This window comes from Stegodyphus dumicola, chromosome 2, assembly GCF_044657685.1.
Source record: "Stegodyphus dumicola isolate Sdum_Otavi_A_Nest chromosome 2, ASM4465768v1".
NCBI classification, from domain to species: domain Eukaryota; kingdom Metazoa; phylum Arthropoda; class Arachnida; order Araneae; family Eresidae; genus Stegodyphus; species Stegodyphus dumicola.
This window is the reverse complement of record NC_140769.1, coordinates 226283670-226308039: the sequence shown is the minus strand read 5'-3', so window position 1 is coordinate 226308039 and position 24370 is coordinate 226283670. Positions and strand designations below refer to the sequence as shown.

The following is a 24370-nucleotide window of genomic DNA, read 5'->3' as shown; positions in this document are numbered from 1 at the left end:
CAAAATATTTTTTAAACTGTAGAATACGTGCTCTCTTTTCCAGGAACAAATGCAACAGCAGAAGGTGTTTTTTTCTAGTATCATTAAAATATGGACAACTGAAAAAAACGTAGTTGAACATTAAAACTTTAAAATCTGTATTAAGTGTAAAATATAATTTGACCAATTCATGTGAGAAATTTCATGACATTTTAATAAATGATTCGAATCTATTGCAAAGTATTCACTTGGAACAAAAATATGACCCATGAAAGAAAATCGTAATTTTTTTAAATAAAATATTAAATTTATTAAAAAACATAATATTCAAATTATTGTTTTTACATATATTTTCATAGTTACCAATAGTTAATGATAAGTATATTTTTGTAAATTTATAGACAAGTATATGAATGTATACAATAAACTATATTCTTTTGAATTATTGGTTTGCTTTCATAACTAAATTATAATTTTTGCTTTGCCCAAATGAAAATGTGGTCACTTTATGAATGATCCACCTATGGATCTTTCCCACGATGACAGTGAAACAACTATAAATTATTGGAGTTCTTCATATAGTAGTTCTGAATCTTCAGATTCTGAATTAGAGGATTATAATAATAGACACGCATGATTGAAATTACGCATGATAATAATGCAATGTTAGTCTCTGCATTGAACCATGCTTTGAGATTTTTTATACGACTTTGAAGTATTAATTATTACAATATTCTTCAAGTATTTCATAATATTAAGTGTAAATATTTAAATTTTTTTATATTTTGTATCAACATTTAGTGTTTAATTTAGGTACTTTTAGTTACAGTAAAAGACAATATATTTATATTTTTATTGTTAAATATCAATTATTTTAATTAAATTTTTTGTTATGATTGAAATTATATCATTAATCACATATTTAAAAGTGGTTTCATTTCTACATAAAGTGTACATTTTATCTATTATTATGTAATGTGTACTTTCCAAAATTGTGCATTAGGCTTAGCGAGAGAAAGTGCCCTGGCCTGTAAGCACAGTCTGCGTGTAACAGCCCCCGTCCTGAGGGAGTGCTATCTTCTGCGGGCTGCCATCCCAAACGGGTTAATGCTTAGTTTCAAATTGTTTATTTCCCCTCTTTATTCTAAAAATACACTCAAGCCTGTTTTTGTGCGGTGGATAGGGAATACATATAAAAAGATGGCACAAAAGTACATGAGTAGCTATAAAAAATAGTTTGTGCAACACAATTAAAAAAAATTATGAGGTGAATAAGGATCACATAAAAAAGTCTCACATAGAAAATAACTCAAAACCTTACGAAATAACTAAGAATTGCTTTTTTAAACGAAATCAAGACTTGAGGCATGGCAGCTACTTGGAATCTTGCCAAAACTTTTAGAATCTAATTTAGAAAATACACATGCAAACCTTTTTAAATATTTTAATTACATATGTACTTATTTTACACATACAAAACTTTTCAAAACATAACCATTATACTTTGTAGTCTGACAATAGGTGAACTTTCTTGTGGTAAACTGGTTCAAAATCGCTTTTGTCACTTGAAGATACTACCTCACACTCGTTTATAGTTGACTTTTTTCAGTTACCATGTAATTGGTGATCAATTTTTGCAACGACTGTTGTTTCACTAGATGCTTGTGCACGTCTCGTTAGGCAGATATGCAAGACTAAAGCTCCTTTTTTATTGGTAACTTCGTCAATTATGTTCCAATTTGATTGAAATTTTCATATACTGCACAAAAAAAAAAAAAAAAAAAAAATTGCGCAAAAAAAAAAAAAAAAAAAAAAGCACAAAAACAGGTTTAAGTGCAGTAATCTTTTTTCTGCACTGTGCCATTTTGAAATTAATCTATGATTTTGAGACTCTTACACTGATGTTGTAATTGGACCTAATCTTCAAACAGCCAATTATAATTTTATAGCAGTATTAATTATCCAACCAAATACATTGAGAACCAAAATTAACTCATTTTAAATTAAGATTTAATTCTGAACTGTACTTCACTTCCTTTCTACACTTCGGCCTAGCTGGATTTCTACTCTCTTCTCACTGCAAAGCTATCAGAAATATAAACGTTTGGAAATAAGCAGGAATAGTGTGCCAAGTAGTTTATGGCTGCAACATGTTTTTTTTTTTTTTTTTTTTTTTAAATAGAGATGCGTACTTAATTTGCCTGGGCTGCCAAGTTGCTCTTCATCATGGATTAACATTTTGTGCAATCACATTTCTACATCATTACTTCTAAGTTTATTTCATTACAATGAGTCAACAAGATCATAGGGAAACTTATTTTTAATGGAAGTCTGTGACATGGATTTTTTTAATTTCCATATTCTACATTATCAATGCTTCTACATCATTCTGCTGTTCATTACTTCTTTTGATGGAAGTCTGTGACATGAATTTTTTTTTTTTTTTTTTTTTTTTTTTTATATTTCCATATTCTACATTATCAATGCTTCTTCTACATCATTACTTCAAAGTATGCTTTATTACAATGTGTAATTGTTTCATTACATATATATATTTTTACTTGGTGTTAACAATAATTCGCTGTAATCTAGAACACTTTCAATACTCCAAAAGGGCCAAGATTTTAAGATACAAGGTTCAATTAGCAAAAGACATGTGTTTAGGAGACCTGGGCATGTACACAAGCTGTGAAAACTTATCTAGTAAGGCTTGCTATGACCACATTATAGTCTTGACAAAGTAGCTTGTGATTATGTAACATTAATGCAACACCTAATAAAGTATGTAGAAACAAGATCTCACATTTATGAAAAAAGCTTTTAGATAGCAAATGCTAGAAACTGATCCAAAATTAATTATATTTTTTCATTATATAAAATTTGATATTGGATTGATATTGACTGCATTGAAATGGGCCAATGTACTCTAGGAAATAACATGGCCTCCATCAAAAATAAGCTCTCCCATGCTATAAATAAATTGCCATTTAAGAGGAGAGCCTGTATTATTTTCTTTCTCTTGATATTGAAAAGCTTTTTAAAGCTCCTTTTAACTATTCATACAAACAATTGTCTAGCTAAAGTTACTTGAAATTAAAAAAAAATTATATTACTAAGGATTAAATTTAACAATTCAAGAACCTGATACTTTTAGATGTTTAAAATAAGCAAATTACATTTAAAAAGAACTCTTACACTTAAAATTTTTCACTAATTAATTAATTTACATAACATTTTTATGTAAATTTTAAATAATAAATATAATGGAAAAGTAAAACATTACGCTTTTCATAATTTATATTTTGATAACAATATAACCTTTTAAAGGGCAGATATCTTCAGTAAAGGATTTAATATAACTTTCCAGTATGTTATACATCAAAATTAAGCATTTAGATGATTAATACAACTTTTTTCTTTTTCAGATATTATCAACCAGCAACTCTCCACTAAGATTTAATACATGTTTCCACATATATATTTGATCTCTGTAATATTGAGAGGTAAGATTCTGCTAAAAAAATTCAGTAAAAATTAATAATCCGTGTACAAGCTGAATTTAAAAACAACTCCTTGTTCCTGTGTTACAGATTTTAAGAACTTACTCCTCTAATTGTTATTTTTATATTATATTTGATATTTTTTATCAAATTTTCCTTTCTCTTTTATTTTTGCATATGTTGGTTTGGACTTGGTTCACTAAAATTATTATTATTATATTTTTTTTTAGATTTTTAAGCTTTTTTTGTTTGTTTCTGAATTATGCTCTTATTTTTAAATTCAGCATGTATATTTTCAAAATTTGCATTTAGTTTTGTTTTTTCAATTTTGAATTAAAAATTTTAAATATTGTTTTCTTTTTCAAGTGTTGAATTTCTTTTTTTCAAGTTTTGTTTTTGGACTGCTCAATTTTTTAAAATTTGTCTATTATTTTGTAATTATTTTGAATTTGGATCTTTTATGCTACAATTTTTGCATTTCTCGTTTTGGACTATAGGTTTTGGACTGATAAAGACATAGGTTGCTTTGATTGTTTTTTTAAGATTATTTTTAAATTTTAATTTGTGTTTTTGCCAGTTCAAAAACAAACTATTTTATTTATTTACTTTTGTTGCTTCACTAACCTGCTGATAACAATGCAGTGAAAAATGTAAATATCACCTTTCATTTTTGGTTTTGGCATGTTTTGCCTCCAATGTTTTGTCCCCTTATTGCTTTAGGTTTGCTACAGTGCTTCTGTGTTTCAGATTTTGCACATGGTTTCATACAAACTGAATATGGGACAGTCAAAAGTCGTTAATCCGGACCGTCGGAACTTCGGCGATTCCGGATTATAGATCATCAGTTTAAATCTGGTAAGATGGCATGCAGAAATTATAAAATTAAAAATATGAAACCATAATTTATGAAATAAAGAGCAATTATGATTTAAAAGGTATCAAAATTTACAAAAAAAAAAAAAAGCTTAATAATTATTTGTTTACTTTATTAAACATTTTTATCAATGTAAGTTGTTTAAGTTGCTTCATTTTTTATGTGATAATACATTCTCTTTAATTCTATAAACAGACATAATTTCTTGTTCAGTTACAAAGTTCCGCTGTTCAAGTCCTATAATTGCTGTGTCTACCAACTAATTTGTCTCAATCAAAATTTTTTCGTTTTCAATAACCTCTGTTACTTTCTTCGCTATCGGAAGCGAATTATAATGACGAGGAATTTGATTTAAATCATATCAAAGATGGAGTACATCAAGGTGAAATACTACATTTAGTAAGGAATTATAGGCCAAAAAAAATAAAAACATCTGCCCTGAAGATAAGGATAGTGCTGACAGATCAACTTCCAATTCATTGCGTGCCACAGCGTTAAAGGTAAACAAAGTTTAGATAAACAAAAAATATGTCTTTATTCATTTTTTGCAGCAATTCCACTTTTTGTTTAATGGAAACATTCTTTTGCTTTGTAGATCCTTTACATATTAGTAAATATATATCAGAAATTCTATTTGATATAATCGAAAGTTCAAGCTTACTTTCATAAAATTGCTCTAACAGTCTGCAAAAAATAATAAGCCGGATCCAATTCGAAGATTAAGGAACAATGCAATCTGCAACATTAACTGAAATAGATAATTAGATAATTTTAACTTAGCTTATACCATCCATTATACGTTAAACGCGCATTCGTAAACGTATTTTGTGCACGCGCAAACACATATTCGCAGCCGTAAAGGTTAATGAGACGCATGTGCAGAAAGTTTGTAGCTTTGAGGTCCGGATTATAGATCATTCCCGATTATGGGTGTCCAAATTAACGACTTTTGACTGTATTTATTTTGCATTATATGTATAGTTTTAAGTAAATAAGGTAATTAATTATAAGTAAGAAATTGCCTAATACTTGCACTAATGTTGCAAAGTAATAAAATAATAATTTAAATTCTAGTAAATTATTTAATATATAATCTCCTTTGAAAACAATAGTTAGAATTCTATGAATTGATATAACTCATTCACATATTTAAAATGGAATTATTAAAATTTAATAGTTAAAAGTGAAAATGTAACCAACAAACTAAATAATTATCGTCATTAATCGGAAATTGTCTGACTTTCCAAGGAGAACAGACTAACTTCTTACCAATTAACAATAATTAATAGAAGCAAAAATGTTTTGTCTTTTTCAAAAGTAAGAATCAAGACGAAAAAAACTTAAACTGAGTTAAAAATTATTCATAGTGCTAATTAAAAATCAGGAAGAAACTGGCAGCATGTCAGCATTTAAATGCTATCTTCAAATCAGAATATATAATTCTTACAAGAATAAGTTTAGTTTTCTTATTTGAGAAAATTGCCCCCCGACACTTTCTCCTATGATCATATTAAAACAATGCAAACTTATTAAAACAATTAAACTAAGAACAAGTGCATAAAAATTTTCTCATCAGACTAAAATGATAAAATAAAATTTGCTGTTAAGACTAAAATGATAAAATAAAATTTACATAATATACATTAAAGGACAAAAAAAAGAATTTAATTAACTTACCTGTTTGCTAGCTGTGTAACTGTTAAAATGTCTGTTTCTGTTACTCAGAATGAAATTTGGAATTAGAACCCGGATGAAGAATAGAGAGGAAGAGAGAGAGAGCATAGGTGGGGACATGTTGGAAGCTATTTTTAGAATGTGGCAAAAAGAAGTGGCATGTGTTGTAGCTGAAAGTTTTTGCACGGAAAAGTATTCAGGTAAAATTTATTATAAAACTAATGAAACAAAAGAAATTAATTTCTGGCTAATTGTCATATTGAAAAGGAATAAAAGAAAAGTACAAGAGATCTTTACTGCTCAAGAGCTACTAAGCAGGCTTAGAAATTTGAAATAGGCCTATTCTGTTAGTAACAGCAATAAAGAAATGCCAGAAAAAACAATTCGTACATTTTATACAATAATTACACTATAATATTTACAAATCCTTTAACTGATAGTCATTTTAAACGTTTAGGAATAAATTATCACATACCTACCAGCGAAATGATTTAGATTAGAGTATTTAACACTTGCTCTTTTAAGACATAAATTAATAAAGTTACTTATTTACACTTAGTTTAGTGTAAAATAATTATTACAATTAATAAGTTAATTATTTTTTTTAATTTTAATAAGTAGTACAATTTAGTGTTGTAGATCTTTGTATCTGTAGAAATATTTTTAATGCATTGTATTTGATTAATGATCGTATTACGAATAACTTTTTTGGAGTCTTAATTGATTAATTTGTTAGTAGTAAAATTGAAGTTGCATGTTTTGTTAAACAGTAGAAATTTGTTGTAGTTGATTATTTGAAGATCTAGATAGTCGACTACATTTTGTCATGGATTAGTTTTATTAAGAGCAAGGCATTCTAGATAAATTTTACAATTTTGTATTTTATTAAAATTATTAAAGGTAATAAGATCACCAATGTACCTGCAAGTATGAGTGTAGTATTTTCTGTGAAGTTTTTCCAAATTTAAATTCTTTAATAAATAAAAATAGATTACAAAGATTTGTGGACGTGTGAGCTCCCTTTGGGGTACCCTTCTACTTGCCTAAAAAGTTGATTTCGAAATTTAATGTAGTTATTAAAAATAGTGCATTTAAGGAAGGTTTTCCTTCTATTAAAGTTTAGAATAGTCAGCATAGTTGGAAATATTTTAGATAGGTCAAGCATTCTTCTAATAGATGCAAAGTATACAAGTTTTCAAAGTCATAGCAGCTGATATTTTGCATATCAATAGCCTGAATGGTAATAATTACTGGAATGTTATTATTGATGATCCAACAATAATTATGTTCTGTGTTTACAAGTATTGAAAATTAATTTACAATTTTCTTAAGTGAAATAAAATATCAAAATTCTTCTTATAATTGTTGGTGCCATTTCCAATGAATCTGAATTTAAGTGGTGTTTTATGGAATTTGGAAATAGCATAAAAGTTAGCAAATCTATTGTACCTCAGATTGATAATGATTTTGAGTGTTTTTTTTTAAATGCTTTAATTCTGTTAATGATGGAGGTGTCAGTAGTGTTTGTATTGGCGTTATAAAGTTCTTTGCTAATAATTGTTTTGTACAACATTTTTCATACAATGCTAAAATTAATATTTGCTTTATCTATTTTGGTTATGGTAAATTGTTTTAAATTTTTTACATTTAAAAGAAGTTCAGACCAATTTAAATGCCTTTTAAACTTTGCAATTTTAAGTTGAGCTTTGATATGCTAAAGTATTTCATTTTTCCATTTAAAAAAGGCATTATTAATTACAAATTAAGCTAATAAATATCCTTAAGCTAATAAATATCCTTATTAAGTTCATTGATGCTATTTTGTAAAGTTTTTAAAACATTTTTGCTGACATACCTGACTGGTCTATATTTTACACCATAACTCATGAACTTTTAAGTTGCACGTTTTGAATTATATTCAAGTTTTGTATTGGAGGTGATCATCTATGTAAGGACTGAATTGTGGCCATTTGCAATGTCATTCTGCCGACTCGCCTATTTCATGGTAAATAGTGAGCAAGCTGCTTAACGTTTTTTAATATTTAAATGCAACAACTGGTCTGGGGTCAATAGCTGGGAAGAAAACTTTACATTTGTTAAAAATTTGAGTGAAGCAGAAGTTTCTAAATTGTGGTTAGAGAAAATTGATTTTAATTAAAATTCTTCATTTAGTGTTATCATTAGAGAGTGTGTATTTACAGTAATAAAAAACTTGGTCCTTTAATAATTTGTATATCGTCATATTGCGAAAGAAAATATTTTTCAAGTTGTAGAAGAAATTTATTAGTACAAGAGTGTAATCAGATAAGCAAGTTTCTTGGGGAAAATTCAAAATTAAATAAATTTTTTAAATGTTACAGTTATTTAGTTGCATCTAAAATTGGTAAATATTTTTTATTAGTAATTTTACTTCCATATATATGATGTTCACATTTTTATAGTTTCTGGATAATGTTCAGTAAAAGGACTGTTAAATATAAAGTGCAAAAATCCATGTGCATTTACACACATGCCTGGTACGCACCTGCATAAGTTGATAATGCCACATGTATACCCAAATTTATGTCAAATATATGGCATTTCAACTCTTGTTGGAATCAAGGATGTTGATAACCAGGAAATACCAATAAAACACTTTTTTTCTGTTATGTAAGTTATAACATCTTTTCTACGATTGAAGTACTTGTGAATTATTTTGAACTCGGGTATCAAACTTCAGCAGTAAAATATCTACTAATAATTCTCAACTTTTATATTGAAATATACACAGCAATTAATTTTATGATTAAATAAACAAAACTTTAGTGTTCAGTGTTTTATAACTAATGAATATGATCTTGTTTTTCATTAAAATGAAGTTTTAAATGAAGTATATTTCTATATCTGTGACCAAATCTTCAAACTGACTTGCATATTTCAAAGAAAACAATTATCAAAAATCTCCCTTAAAACAATTAACAAAGAGCAAATCTTTCTTTTGGGTAATTAAATATGTAAAAAAATTATTAACTTGCATCATACAAACATAAATACGGGTAGCTAAAATCACACATTTTTATGTTTAAATATATCAGAAAAAAAATTTAAATAAGATTTCCAATATGAAAATGATTTAGAATGCACATTATTAAATTTACTACTATTGATCTGAAGTGATTTTGAGCGAACAGTTCTAAATTAGTGGTTCTTTACAGAGATTCATTAAAAAAGATGCTAAGATCCAATTGTTTGGTAGGCAAAGTATGTCAAGTAAATAAGATGGAAGAAATTTTTATGTCTTTTTATTCATCTATAAATACCCTATAGCCTTTTAAATTTGTGGATATTCATTAATTTCTTATTATGTAAGCCCAAACATAATCATGGATAAAATATTCAATTTTAAATTAAGCAACTTACAGGATGATGCACTTTAGGGTGATCTTTGTGCTTTTGAATCATTTCTTGATGATGCTTCTCAGTTTCTTTTCTTTGCTCCTCAGTCATATTTCTCAAACTTTCACGATACTTGGCTTCTTTCTCTAACTCATACTTTTTAAATTCTTCTCGTCGTTGCCTATCTATTTCTTCCAAATCCTTTGTAGCCTATTTAACATAATATTAGAAGAATTTCAAGTCAATTTATGAATTTAATCATTTGGTACAATAAATTTGTATGATAGGGAAAAATCAGTTACATAATTATAATTCATTTAATTAATAACTTTAGAATAGATTTTTTTAATATTAAAAAATTGCAACAAACTTAAATGAAAGCATAGCAAACTCGATATAATTTTCAAATATTATACAAAATGAAATTATTACATAAAAGACTGACCGTTTGAATAAGCTTTTTAAGATCTTCTATTTCAAAACTATGAGGATTCTCTATATCTAAATGTTTTGGTATTTTAACTCCTTTTCGGTTTAAACCTGCAACAAAGTTATACATATATACTAATGTAAATCATACATGACTAATAGCTTCTTAACACTATAAATTGATATTACATTTCTTCTTATGAATTCATTATATATAAAATATTATAAATCTGTTTCAGTAACTGAATTTGGAAGACATTTAGTTTCCCAGTGAAAGGAATTTAATATAGACTTTAACAAGTTATATGCATATATCAATGAAATGTCTAGTCATTAAAATTAAATGATGAAAGATGATATATAGGTTTTATGAATTCCTTCTAATTTGGAAAACTTTACTTCTGAAAATATATGAAAATTATACAGTATATTGCATACAGTTATTTACAAGAAGTGTAAAGTATACTAGCTGCTAGTATCAAATTATTTTTTTAAAGTTACATATTAGCATAATTTTAACCTATTTTTAAATGTATGTACCAAATTACAGAATATAAAATTTATATGAATTGAAAATACCAATTACAAAATCAGGAAATATTTTCAAAAGCCAAAAATAATTTGCAAAACTATAAAAACAAATTTTGAATATTTTTGTATTATTAAAAAAATTAGTACATTATAATTTTTTAAGCCAAAAAATATTAATGAACAAAACAAATGAATTCTGATGTCAAACTTTGAATTCAAAATAATTTGTAATTCATAATCATTTGATAAAATTATATATGCTTCAAAAAATTAGCAGCAGCATCATCTATTTTACATGCATTTTATTGCTTTTAACATATATGAATCTGGGCTATTTTAAATTTCTCCTGCGTATTAACAATTGTCATGACTTTCACAAACTCGTACTTACCCCTGTTGAAAAATAGCTGCATAAAATATTTATCTGATCAAACGTTTCTCTTAGAATCAGCATTTAAATAAAATCAGTCAGCTTTTAAAAACTAAAATAGATGTAAATATGTAATAAAATAAGACTATCAATATTTATTATTTAATGTGCATGTTTTTACATACATCCCTTGCATTATATACTATTCATTTTTATGAAAGACGTATATTAATATCTAGTTTCCAACCTAAAGAGATTTAAAGCTTTTTTTCTTACATAAAAAAACGGGGGAAAACCATAGCATCCAGGAAGTAGGTGTAAGGCAGATTTGCAAGTGAGTGCAAATGCATAAAGAACTGCATACAGAAAAATATATGAAGATAAGCAGTCAAGAATAAAGCTATTTTACAGTTTCCAAAATAACCATAATAAATGGTAAAGCACCGACATTCAGCCAGAAGCCCAGACTTATTTGGTCTGGCTAAATGAAACTGCATTGTCAGATTTTCCCTCAAGATCAAAATAAAACTATTTTACTACAGATGCCTTCTACACATGCAAATACCAAGACAGTTAGCTTTAAACTAACTGAATTTTATTTTTTATAGCCTAACATTTAGTTAAATATTTATAGAAAAAAATTAATATTATACTGCTCTGTATGTACTGGTATTTAATAAAAATGAGGTCAACTATCAAAGAACACACACAATAAAGAATTTCAACAAGCAATAAAATTATACTTATCACATTATTTACACTCAATGTTTTTGCAACTACAGTGGACTCCATTTTATGAACTCATACAGTTGAAGCATTCATAAAGAAAAATGGAATTAAAACAATCAAACATTTTTCATGATTGGTGTAAATATCAGTTCAGGTTCATAAAAATGCAAGTTCATTGTATTAAATAAAACTGGAAAGAAAAAAAGAATAAAGGAAAACGCTGACACAATAATCCAAGAAAGAAAACATATTAACCTATTCTGAAGTTACCTTTTTTAAGTCATTAAAATTTTTAATTAAATTTAAAGCTACTTTAATTATTAAAAAATTTTATCTGCTATTTTTAATGGAGTAATCTTCTAATGCTATTTAAATATATATATCAAAGAACAGAAATCAGCATTTATGCCCCCCAAAAAAGATTACCACCCCAAATTTTAAAAGTTTTAACACATTTAGTTTCATTTGTATCCATATACATATAACATACTAATTTAACAGGTCTGCACTAGTTTTGATACTGTGATATGCATTCAGATTGACTATTCTAAGGAAAATAAATTTTATGTATAACTGAATAAAATAATGGTTTCAGGTGGCTCGATAGCACTTTGATAGACAAAACAAAATTTTTTATCCAAAACTAATTGTGCTCTAAGAACAGATATAAATATAATATATTTTACAAATATATGACATGGCATTAGGGAAAATTTAACAGCCATAAATAACTTTTTTTATATGGTGAAACTCAATGTGTTAGTCTAAAAAACAAAACTAATGCAATTTGGTCACAAGTTTTTATTGTATTATTAAAAATATCAATAACTATGAAATAATTAAAAAGAGAAAGATAGACAGATGAAACATAAAGCAGATAAAGTATTAAAATTCCTTGTACTGTAAATAAATTCATTTGTTTAATCAAATGGAAAACAAAAAATGTTGATTTCCCTGCACATAGTATGCCTCTATAAAGGGCTTCCTATGAAGCTTATATTTGCATTACACACAGAAAAAACAATGCAAGCATTCATGGAACCTCTCTACTTGAGTGGATTTGAACCTAGGTCAAAATACCATCATTCAGTTATGGACATGGTCAACAATGGGCTATAAATATATTTAAAAACAAATGAAAATTTTAGCAAAAGGTTAATTATTAAATCTTTTCTGTGAGCATCCATCTTTAGTGTTAAAATTTTTTAATATAATTTTCAATAAATTTTTTCTCCAAAAACTGCTTTTGCTTTTTTTTCTTCCTTTATATCATAAGTAACAATCTTCTGCTACTGCAATAAAGCAAGATTTTTTTATGACTATGCTAAAAGTGTAATGATGTATAATTTATTTCTTCCAAATAATTTATTTCTTCCAAATAAATTATTATTATTTATGTTCCTCCATGACCCACTTCAAATACTTTAAAAATGCTACATGTATAACTGAAAAATTTTAATAAGCCATTAAATGTAAAATCTATGTGTCCTTATACAATTATTAGTTTTATTTACAATGCAAGTGAAAAAACTGCAAAAAAAATAATGAAAGGTACATAATTCCAAGCATTAATGTAAAATTATTAATATCTGAAAGAGCTAAATAAATCAATTTTAACAAGCATGCAGGTGGGGAAAGCAGCATATGAGGCTGAATGAATATATTTTTCCCCCTAATAAATAAATAGGCAGCAAGAAAGCAAAACTGCAGAACAGAAAATGAAAAAGGGGGAAAAAAAGAAGCCAACCTAACCAGAAATTCCCATCACCAACACCACCTTCAAAACCACTTCTGTGGTTAGGTATAGTTCTCCAGCGCCGACCATCTGGTGAGTTCAAGAGATGACCATCTTCATCACGGTACAGACCTAATTCAGTGCGCTCCATCTGTTCCCGTATGAGCTTACGGAGTCTGTCCACTTCCATGCGCTTCAGCTCGTCCAATTTTGAGCGAACATTATGTTTCACAAATTCCAGTTCTTTTGCTATATGTCCACTCTACATTTAGATAAAAACAATCACAAATTATATTAAATAAAAATAAATTTCTTGCAACATACAGAAATTAAATGATCAGAAATAAGAATAAAACATTCATTTTATTTATTGTTAAAATCAGCTATTTAAAAGATGTTGCTTTTAATCGCTTAATTTGCAATCTTTATAATATAACACAGTCCATGTTTTAGATAAATGTTCTGCAGTAAAGAGAATAAAGTTTTTCAATATCTCTTATAAAGTATCCTCTTCTTTTTTCATTTGGCTCAATCTCTATTATAAAATCAGACAATTCCTTTACCTTTTCTAACAAATTGTTTAACTTCTTGTACATTCAAGGCTCTTTATCTTCTTCACTATCACTACTTTCACTGTCAGCTGTTTTATAGCATCATCCAATTCTTCATTTGTCATTTCATGATCAACGTTCTCAACTAATAATTTGATTTTTCCATACCTGAAAGTCTTTCATCACCTATTGCTTTTGCAATTTTGTATGATTTCCTTGGTTTCATTTTTGATCAAACGAAATCCTTTAAAATTGTTGACAACTTCTCTCCAGCAGTGATGTCAACAAGTATCCACTGTTGACATAGCACTTGTTCCCATGCAAACTTAATCATTTCTAAGCAGTGTCTCATATTAAATTGCATCCAAAATGCCAAATCTGCTGCTTTTCTTTGTCTAGTGCTTTTTTGCAGAAATATAAATATGTCCGACATAACAGGCTTTGAATATTTTTATGATTCTTTAATTCATTGGTTAGCTTAACGAAATGATGTTCAGTCAAAGGAATAAAACCTCTACATTAAGATGCAGTTTTGTAAGGGCTTCAGTACTGAGACCTGGAACATTATCAAGAATTAAGAGAGCGTTAAAACTGAAGTTTTACTGTTCTAAATAACGTCTAACTTCTTTAATCAATTAATTTTTAAACTGATAATCTTCTGACTGGCACAGGGTTTCACTAAAAAGTCTAAATTTTACAAAACTGCCACCAGAAACAGGATTCCTTTTTTTCCCTTTACATTTTAATGCTAAAATGTCCTTTGTAATACATGGATTTAAATATTTTTAATACATTGTGTTAACATTTTGGGCATATTTCAAGATGCTTGTACATATATTTTCTTAAAGATGTCACAAAAAATATTACACGTCATATGATCATAAAGTGAAAGAGGACTGTAGCAACATGGCCGACACCGTGCAGTGTATTTAAAGTTTTAAATATTTTTTTTTTTTTATAATTCAGGGGTCATATACAAGCTGAAAATCAAAATTTTTAAATCTTTGCGTTACTAAAAATTAAATAACAGTTTAGAAAAAAGTTTTTGATATTGGTAGATAAAATGCTAAGCATTGATAAGCACACTGTTGTGGAATATTCAGATCAATATTTTTTCCCCAAAAAAAGGATGTCTTATTTACAGATCCTTAAGAGGAATAATGCTCTAAAAATAGTGACAACCTTCACGTATTGGCATATCGTCATCTTGTAATATTATTTGCATAAATCTAAAATTAAAATATTTCTTTTCCAATGAATTTTTAATCAATATTAAATTATGAATCCTAAACTAATAAAATGGGAAGTGAATATTATTAATGCATTTTTAGTATTTAAAAACGTATAATGAATTAGTTGTGTGAAAATACAGGCCTTTTGGCATACCAGGTGCCATAGAAATATCACTAAATGACATTAAATTTAAGGGAAGAAAAATCAGTACTTATGTGTTATCCCATTGGCTGTGAAACTATAACCAAGCAGCGTATTTAGTGCTAGTTATGGATAAGCATAAGCCATGACATTAAAACATATACTCATAACATCTGCACTTTTGTATGATGTAACCCTGGCTGATTCTCAATAAGCGATCCCTTGTTTTCATGAACTAGAATAAAAATTAACTGTTATTGCTGTAGTTTTTCTCTTGGAAAAAAGGAGGGAAAAAAAGATTGTGCAAGTGTGCAACGATTCATTTACAGCTGGTTGAGAGAATCAGCATCTGTAGAATGGGAAAATGATCAGCTGGGTAAGACCCATAAAAAACAAACAGATTGGAACAATTAGCTGATGGAAGATTTTACTCATCATGTCCTACACTGAGCTTCCAGTAAAATTAGAGAGCCTAACAAAATGGCAAAAATTGATTGACAAATTGTACAGAGAGATTGACAAATATGTTATCCTGAAAGCTGTCGTTCAGACTTCCACTATAATGATTGCCTAACTTTGGCAGATTCTTTGTCAACTTTCCTGGTTTGATGGTAGCCAACTTCTATGGTCAATGGAATAAAGTGTATAAACAAAAAAATCTTCATGTTAACATAATTTGTTTTTTAAGCCAGCTCTCTAAAAAGAGAGATGCATTTGGTGTTTTAATACTTAAAAATCTATAAAAATCCCAAAATTTTGAATAAAATACCTGGTGAGGGCATTGCTCAGTTTTCATGTCTCCTGCTTTAAAAATGCCCTAGTGACTCTACAGAGGTGTCCAAACTAAAAAACAAAATGGTGGATGATAATTCTTCACCACCAGGATTTGATGATTGGGGCCATTCTTTAAAAGGGGGAGTCTATATATTATTTTCTCCTTCCTTTCTGCATGTCTTCATGATGTAACGGTAGCACACTCAGCATGTTTTCGAGTACCGGTAAGGGCATTGTTCATTTTTCATGTCTTCTGCTTCAAGACAACCTAATGACAGACTTTTACCAGATGTAACTACTGTGACTGAGGGATTGCATATACAGTTAGATATCATAATTTTAACAAAACTATTTTTAAATTTTGAAAATGTTCGAATATGAATATTTGCCTTATTTAAAACATTTTGTTGTTAGAAGTATATGTCTATAATGACTAGTTGATAAAATCTAGGTTGCATAAAGCTTTTCATGAATATGGTGTATACAGATTCACTTCCACGTGTAAAAACTTATCAAAAATTAAAGGGGTAGCTTAAACAAAGATAAACTGGATTATGATTTGTGCAGGGTTGGAAACTCCATAATGTGCAAATGTACAGGAAACACAAGAAATAAAAGAGCAACACAAAAGTGGAGAATGTTATTTTATTCATCAATATGCAGCAATTGCAATATTAAGAGAGGCCACTGACACTGAAGGTGTTTGAAGTTTCGGCCCCCAATCATAACAGAAGGCTGACAGCAATGCTGCAAGAAATCATGAACATTTTGAAATATTCTGAGTGTCTCTCAGATAGCTAAGACAGCTATGCAGATGCATGCAACAAGACCCTCATCACTCTTCACAGGTGTATCATAAACCAGACTTCTCTTAGGGTCAGTGAGAAAAAAAATCCATTAAGGAAAGTTTCAGTGATTATTTAGTTTAATGAACACCAGTTTGGGAAAGACTAAACCCAAAAATATCTTATAAAATCTTCTGTTCAAATGAACAGGTGAGAGATATGAGCCTATTAAGTGGTTCGTCACACTGGCAAACAATATATTGATAGTAAACCAATGTTATACTGTCTGTACACTGTTTGTGTAATAGCAACGTTTGCTGGTGAAGTATGCCTTGTCTATGAATAAGATGGAAAAAAGGCATCCTTTCTACTCTTCTGCAAATACCGTTGAGCAAAAGCAAATTTCTATATGTAATCATCAGGCTGCAGTAGCTGTATGCACTATTCTTGGTATTGTGCAATTGGTTCAAATTCATGATCCAGAAGATGGTTTGGGGATTATCAAAAGAAATAACGATTGATGATGTACAGGCACATAAAGTGCCTTTTACAGCCTCTTCGATTTCAGGGGTCCAATTCATGACATTTCTCTCTAAAGAACTCGCTTCACATAAACTTTGATGCAGACATGCAAATGACTGGTGATTAATCAAGTAGTATGAAAAGTAGAGGTTCTTAGCAGGTTGCCTGTTACTATCAGTAGCTCCGTATAATAAATGCATATCTGCTAACTACATCTGAAACTTTCATCTGCTACTTCTGTTAAGTGGTTTTGAAGGAGGTTTTCCTATGCTGGCACTTTACTGGTTGCCCAGCAACTCTCTCTACTGAGTTACAATGTGACTCTGGCCCTGATTCATCTATGAGTATCCTACACAGATGTCTGTATATATTATAATGAATTACAATGTATATACAGATATACATAGTGTGTGTGTGTAAATATTAACTTTAACTTGCAATAAATCCTTAAATCTTTAGGTTATTTTGAAGCAGAAGTTGGAAAAATGCACAATGCCTTTGGCGGGACTAGAAACTCTAGACTTCTTGAATACACATTGAGTATGCTTTCAACTACACAATAAAAGCATGCAGAAAAGAGGGAGAAAATACCTCATAAAGTGTCATTCAACAGTATATTTTATTTTCACCAATATCTTATATTTTGAATCATGAATTATAAGTTCATATATTTCTCATCACTGAGTTTTCTTTGTATTTTAGGAAAATGGAAAAAAAAGTTGTAATGTTTTAATAAAGAAAATATATAAAACAATTACATTAATGTTAATTACATTACATTAACATTTATTGAAGCAATCAGTACTATGTGACTGTCATTCATTAAATAATGTTAAAATCAGTGTTCATAAGAAAATTTGCTCATCTTCATGTTACAGTTTCCAAGTAAAGTTTTTATTCTAACACAAGTTGAAATCTGAATTACTTCTTGAGTCATTAATCAGACTAATATTCTAATAAACAGCAAACAAATTTTCATACAAAATTATTTGTATATACTCTCAAAGAATACTCTGAGTATATCATATATAAATTATAGACAAATGTAGCATGTATGAATTTAAGTTAAACATTTAGCAAAACTTTCTCACTACCTATGGTACCAAACAAGCATCAGAAATATTGTCACATTAGGGAACATATCTATCATTGATGCTCAGTTCAATACTTTAACTATACCCTGAGAAATGCTGGGCACTGTCAGAAGTGGGCATCTTAGGGAAAGGATGGCCTTTATGCAAAAAGTATATAGTTTGCAAATGTTATTTGTTTATTATTATTTTATTTTATTTTATTTTTAGTTGAGAATGAAAAATAGATTTTTAGATGTTCATGTGAAAGTCTGTTTAATTATAAAGTTTGATGTTTTAAAAGAGCTAATTAAAATAATAATATACAATTATTTTATTATATTTTACTATTTACTTCTAATGAACTATTATACATGCAAAAATTAAAAAATTACGATACAGTTATCAGGGGAATCTCTTCTTATACATGAAAAATTTTGGTATTTTCCGATTAGCTGCACTACCAGATTCCACATTCGCTAAAACTGCAAAAGTATATACAGGATAATAGCAAGCCATGCATGTACACATAATATACATGTATTTACATGCTTTACACTAATCTTTATTTCTGAATAGTATTTTCTGGATGAAAAATATATGAATATCAGCCGTATAGATTTTTTGCCTCCTAAACTTTCTTGTTTCTTATAAAATGCTTACTTTTATTATTATTTGTGAACAGAACAGTAGGTACAAATAAAATAACCACACAAATTCATTTTGACTGTTCACAAAATCCCAGTCAATTTTCACAGCTCTGCAGACAGTCAGAAAGTATCAAAATTTTTAATAACATTAAGTTTAAATGATGTTTTATACTTTTCTATTAATTTGTGTGTTATCACACTTTCTGTAGGCGGATCTCTCACTGGTTAGAATATAATTATCATGAAGAACAGAATTTGGTATTTATGCTTGAAAAAACTGCAGCTGGATTTCTTGGAGAGGTCGGTCAAAAGGTTTAATTCTAATTTAATTTTGACCGGAGAAGTCTGTAAAATTTATTTATCATAAGTGATATTGCTTTTAAATTAAATTCTGCTTGCTTTTGAAATTTTTTCATGATATTCATTCTTTGTTTTTTTATTTTTATTTATTTTTATTATTTTTTAATATTTACTAACTCATGCTTTCATGATATTCATTCTTCGATTTTTTTAATTTTTAATTTTATTTATTTATTTATTTATTTTATTTTTTTATGTTTTAATACTTACTAACTCATGCTTATGCACACAATTTTGCATTTAATACCATATTTTAAATATTTTAAAATGTTAAATAATGCATTTCACTTTAAAATGTGGTTGTAACAGTAAATTTTTTGTTATATTTAATCCTATGATCTATAAACACGGATATACTTGACTTTATAATATCACACTGATATACTTTGTTAATAAACAATAATAAATAATTTAACAAATAATTTAATAAAACATTATATAGTGCCAAAACGACAATTAAAAAAACCACAGAACTTTACATTAAGAGGTCCCTGATTATGCTAAACTAAACTTTTAATATCAAGAAAAACTGTACTTAGAGACTTCTATAAATAAAAAGGTTAAATCTGAGCTTTGAATTTCAATGTACATAATGTAAAGTTCTATGGATTTTTAATTGTCATTTTGGCACTATGCAATGTTCTATTCTTTTTTCCAAGTGTTTCGAAAATGTGTAGGAAAAATTCTGGTTACATTTGTACATTTGAGATTCAAGTTTTCAGTTTTATATAAATTTTTAAAGTCTTTAATAAAAATTGATGAAATCTTTTTATGGCTTTTGATTTCAAATGGAACAGGAGAACGAAACATATTAATTGACTTTCATGAAGCTTTAATTCATTTTCCTCTGATGAGTTCTGAATTGGAGTTTCAATAAAAGGAGATTAATTTTTATTTGTAAAATTTTGTAAATTTTCCCTTTCCCATTTTTATTTTTTGAGATTGTTCTACTATGAGTTCTCTCTTTAATTGGGTTAGTTTTGATACTGTATTAAACCTGTTATACAGGGTTGCAATTATTAGATTATAGAGGAATTGGCTTTGTTTTTTTTTTTTTTTTTTTTTTTTTCAATTTACTAACTAATTTAGATGCTTTAAGTTTATTCTACATCAATCTTGCAGCTATAGCACAAGACAGGTCAAAAAATTTTTATTCAAATTTTTTAATTTGAATTTTTAGCCTATTTATATATTTCTTTATATAAATAGCAATTATATGTAATGAAAACACAAATTTTGGAAGCACTGCATTGGGAGTTAGTTCCACTCACTTTTTCTGAAGAATTTGCAAAATGAAGTAACTACGAGGCGTATTCGGAAACCAAGCACCGTTTTGAAAAAAAAAAAAAAAAAAAAAAAGTAAAACAATTTTTTCGAATTCAATTTTATTTTTACATGAAAATACATGTCTTAAACTATTTTTCAACATAGTTTCCACCAATGACCAAACACTTGTCATAGCGGGTGACCAGTTTTTGTATACCATCGTCAAAGAAACTTCCCGCCAGTTTCGATAACCACGACTCCACAGCATTTTTTGTGTCATCGTCAGATCTAAAGCGCTTGCCACCAAGCTTGTGCTTTATGTGCAGGAACAAGTGATAGTCGGATAGCGCCAAGTCCGGGCTGTACGGCGGGCGATTGAACTGCTCCCAATGAAACTGTCGAATTAACGATCGAGTGACACCAGCAGTATGGGGCCGAGCATTGTCATGGAGCAACACAATTCCTTTACTGAGCATTCCTCTTCGTTTGTTTTGAATGGCACGCCTTAGTTTTGTTAAAGTCTCACAACATCGTGCCGCATTAATGGTTTCACCTCTGGGAAGAAATTCAGTAAGCAAAACGCCTTTCCTATCCCCAGTGCACGTGATTTTTTGTGATGACATTGTCACTTTGAACTTTTGTTTTTTCAGAGAATGAGTGCGTCTCCACTCCATCGATTGTTGTTTCGATTCTGGTGTGAAATGACACACCCAAGTTTCATCACCTGTCACAATTTGGTTTAAAAAGTGTTCTCCCTGATCACTGTACCGCGTGAGAAATGTCAGGGCACTACCAAGTCGCTTTGTTTTGTGAACATCAGTGAGCATTTTTGGAACCCATCGGGAACACAGTTTGCGATAATTCAAGCGGTCAGACACAATTTCGAACAAAACAGTACGTAAAATTTGTGGAAATGCCTTTGAAAGAGTTGTCATTGTGAAGCGTCTGTTCTCATGAATTGCTTCATCAACTTTCCTTACCAAATCATCGGTGACAACAGAAGGCCGACCACTCCGAGCCTCGGAGTGGACATTTGTTCGACCTGCATTAAACATTCTTACCCACTTTCTCACCATTCCATCACTTATCGCGTATTCACCGTAAACTTTTGTCACTTGACGATAAATTTCGGCCGGTTTAACATTCCTCGCGTTTAAAAATTTAATTACGGCACGAATCTCACAGTCAGCAGGAGAACTAATTGTCTTAAACATTTTGAATGTGCACAGCAAACTGAAAACACAACATAGAGCAACCAAAATGGCGACAATTGAAAGTCAGTGAACAAGAAAGACTAGTGCGCATGCGCGGGACGCCTACCACAGAGCTACGACGGCGTTAGAATGAAACAGTACTTAGTTTCCGAGTACACTACGTACCATATTTGGATACTTAATGATATCTAACTTTAAGAACGATGAACTTGCAGTTACTTTTCCCATTGGAGTTCTAGGCAGCAGGTACAAAGATGTAACGATATAAAATGAATGATTTGGAGCTTGGCGGTGGCGTAATAGATGAGTAGCAAAGGAACTTGGCAAGGCAAATATGTTCGGATTCAAGATAACTTTATTATTGAGGGAAGCAAGTCAGGATTCGCAATATTTGGTTCACATACGGACGAGCATCTTATGCGCTCTACATTTTTGTTAGATCAGCACATATGCCTTGAACAAAGAAGGTAGCCGCAAAGCTTCTGGCCAGGAGGAAAGCTTAAGCGAAAAGTGACTCATCAGTTCACAGAAAGAGGGGAGGGAATCAGTTTTTAGTTACGGTTTACAATTCGGTGATTGGTCAAGAGGCATCTGCATTAACGGTTCAGTAAGATTGTATGATTAATTTGAATGAAGCAATTTAGACTTAAGCGCTATTTTTAGGACAGATAGATGAAGTTACCAAATGAAATAGAAAATAAAAGAGGTTATAGTGAATTAAATTTAGAAGTTTACTTTCATATTTTTTATCTTCTCCCATAAATAAAATCATCAGCATTATCATGCTCTTCTTTTCATACTAAAAAAATTTTCAATGTTTATTGCATTCTTTTCCTAGTTTACGGCCAGTGGCATAGCTAGGGTGGGGCAAGGGGGGACATCTGTCCCCGGGCGCAGCATCCAAGGGGCGCCAAATTGATGCTACGTAATTTTTTAATGAAATGTTTTCCATTTTTGGCACACAGAAAGGGGTGCAAATTCTGCAGTTGTCCCCGGGCGCTGGAAACTCTAGCTACGCCCCTGTTTATGGCACACATTAATTATGTTGCATAGCTGTGGACCCTGAAATATGAAAAACTGGGAGTTTCCATGGTGAACAACAGCACCATTTCAAATGAACACTTAAACAGATTTAAATTTACTTTATAATGCATGAATCAAGTTATTGAGCTAATATGATTGTGGCATAAAATATTTTAATATTTAATTAGCTATTCTAAATTTTTATGTTCTTTGGTTAATTTCATTTTATAATTTTCTTACACTTTTATGCCAAAAAATTCCAAGCAGGGAAGGAAAAACTTTAACTTATCAAAGTGCTTTCAAACATGATGAAAATAAAATTAAATAATTAAACATATAGCACTGCATGAATAACCTTAGCATTATACAATAAACAAAACTGACGTGAAACAAAATTTAAAACTTGAATTTTCATATAACATTTTACAATTGTCTACAGTAAATTAAGACAATTGAGATCAAATAAAATTAATGAGAAAAATTAAGATGAAAATTACTACAGGTGGGAAGTGGAATTTGCATAATTTAGGCTTCAATAACTCAATAAATTTCATTTATTGTTGAAAAACACTTTCCTTGGATAAGGCTAACATTTAAAAGCCCAGAGATTCAGTGATAAATGCTAGAAAACCAGATGTGAAGAAAAACTGGCAGTCTCCAGATAAAACCAGGCGAGTTTACAGATATGACATTGATTTAATATTACTCTCACAATATTTCCCTTCTTTGCATTCTACTGATATGATTCCAATTAAGTTTAGATAAAATTTTAATTTGCTGCAGTTAATTTCCTGTAACATGATGACTTGGAAAGAAGATATGCAAACACAAGACTTTAAATCTCTAACAGATAATATTTCTACATAAAAACAAATTCATCTACAGCCATAAGCAGTACCTCAAGAAGGCATTACTGTACATCACATTTTATAAACATACACCTTACCTTAATTTGTTCTGCACTGACGTTTTCCAGTTTCTTGGCAAATTCTTTATCTTCTTCTAGAGCCTGTACCACTTGTTGTAGGTATCGACCATATTCTAGTCCCTAAAATAAATGCAATTTGATAACATGTGCATACAAAGAGAACAGCTCCTTTAATTCAAGATTTTAATCAATTTGAAAAGAAAAGTTTAAAATATCATTTGTGAAGAAATTAAGTTTGGAATCCTTTTATCAGACAGTTATGCATTTGAATCTACAAAAAGATATTGTTAAAAATAAAATAAAATATGCTTACAAAAAATAATTTTTTTAAAGTAATATTTTTTGAACAATTTATTATAAAGAAATTTTTTTCCACCATCTAAAAACTTTGCTGATGACAGATTAATCCTTTTGCAAAAACTGCGGCAAAACACTGAACAGTACGACAGCTTTTATATTGTCCGAGATTTGTAGTCTGTTTCTAAAAAAAATTTTGTTATTTTTTACATATTATAGTCTTTTCATTTTCTTTCTACTAAACGGAAGGCAATGAAAATACAGAGCAGGCAATTAAATAGTGGCAATCTAGCTATCAGATTCAAATACAAGTGGACAGAATACTTGAAATTCACCATTAGTCATACAGATATATTCCCA

The 24370-nt window shown here is 29.1% G+C and overlaps 1 protein-coding gene across 5 annotated transcripts in view; it reads right to left on the bottom strand.

Moving 5' to 3' along the window:
- LOC118191749 (nucleobindin-1-like) overlaps window positions 1-24370 on the bottom strand; it is an 84746-nt gene that overhangs the window by 43210 nt on the left and 17166 nt on the right. For 3 of the 5 annotated variants that reach the window (XM_035362598.2, XM_035362597.2, XM_085811823.1), the window contains exons 3-6: window positions 23732-23833; window positions 13209-13458; window positions 9848-9942; window positions 9427-9612 (exon numbers count right to left, since the gene is read on the bottom strand). In XM_035362598.2, the coding sequence (XP_035218489.1) occupies window positions 9427-9612; window positions 9848-9942; window positions 13209-13458; window positions 23732-23833 (633 nt within the window). The remainder of the gene's footprint in view (window positions 1-9426; window positions 9613-9847; window positions 9943-13208; window positions 13459-23731; window positions 23834-24370) is intronic. The other 2 variants (XM_085811824.1, XM_085811825.1) reach the window with 2 other exon arrangements.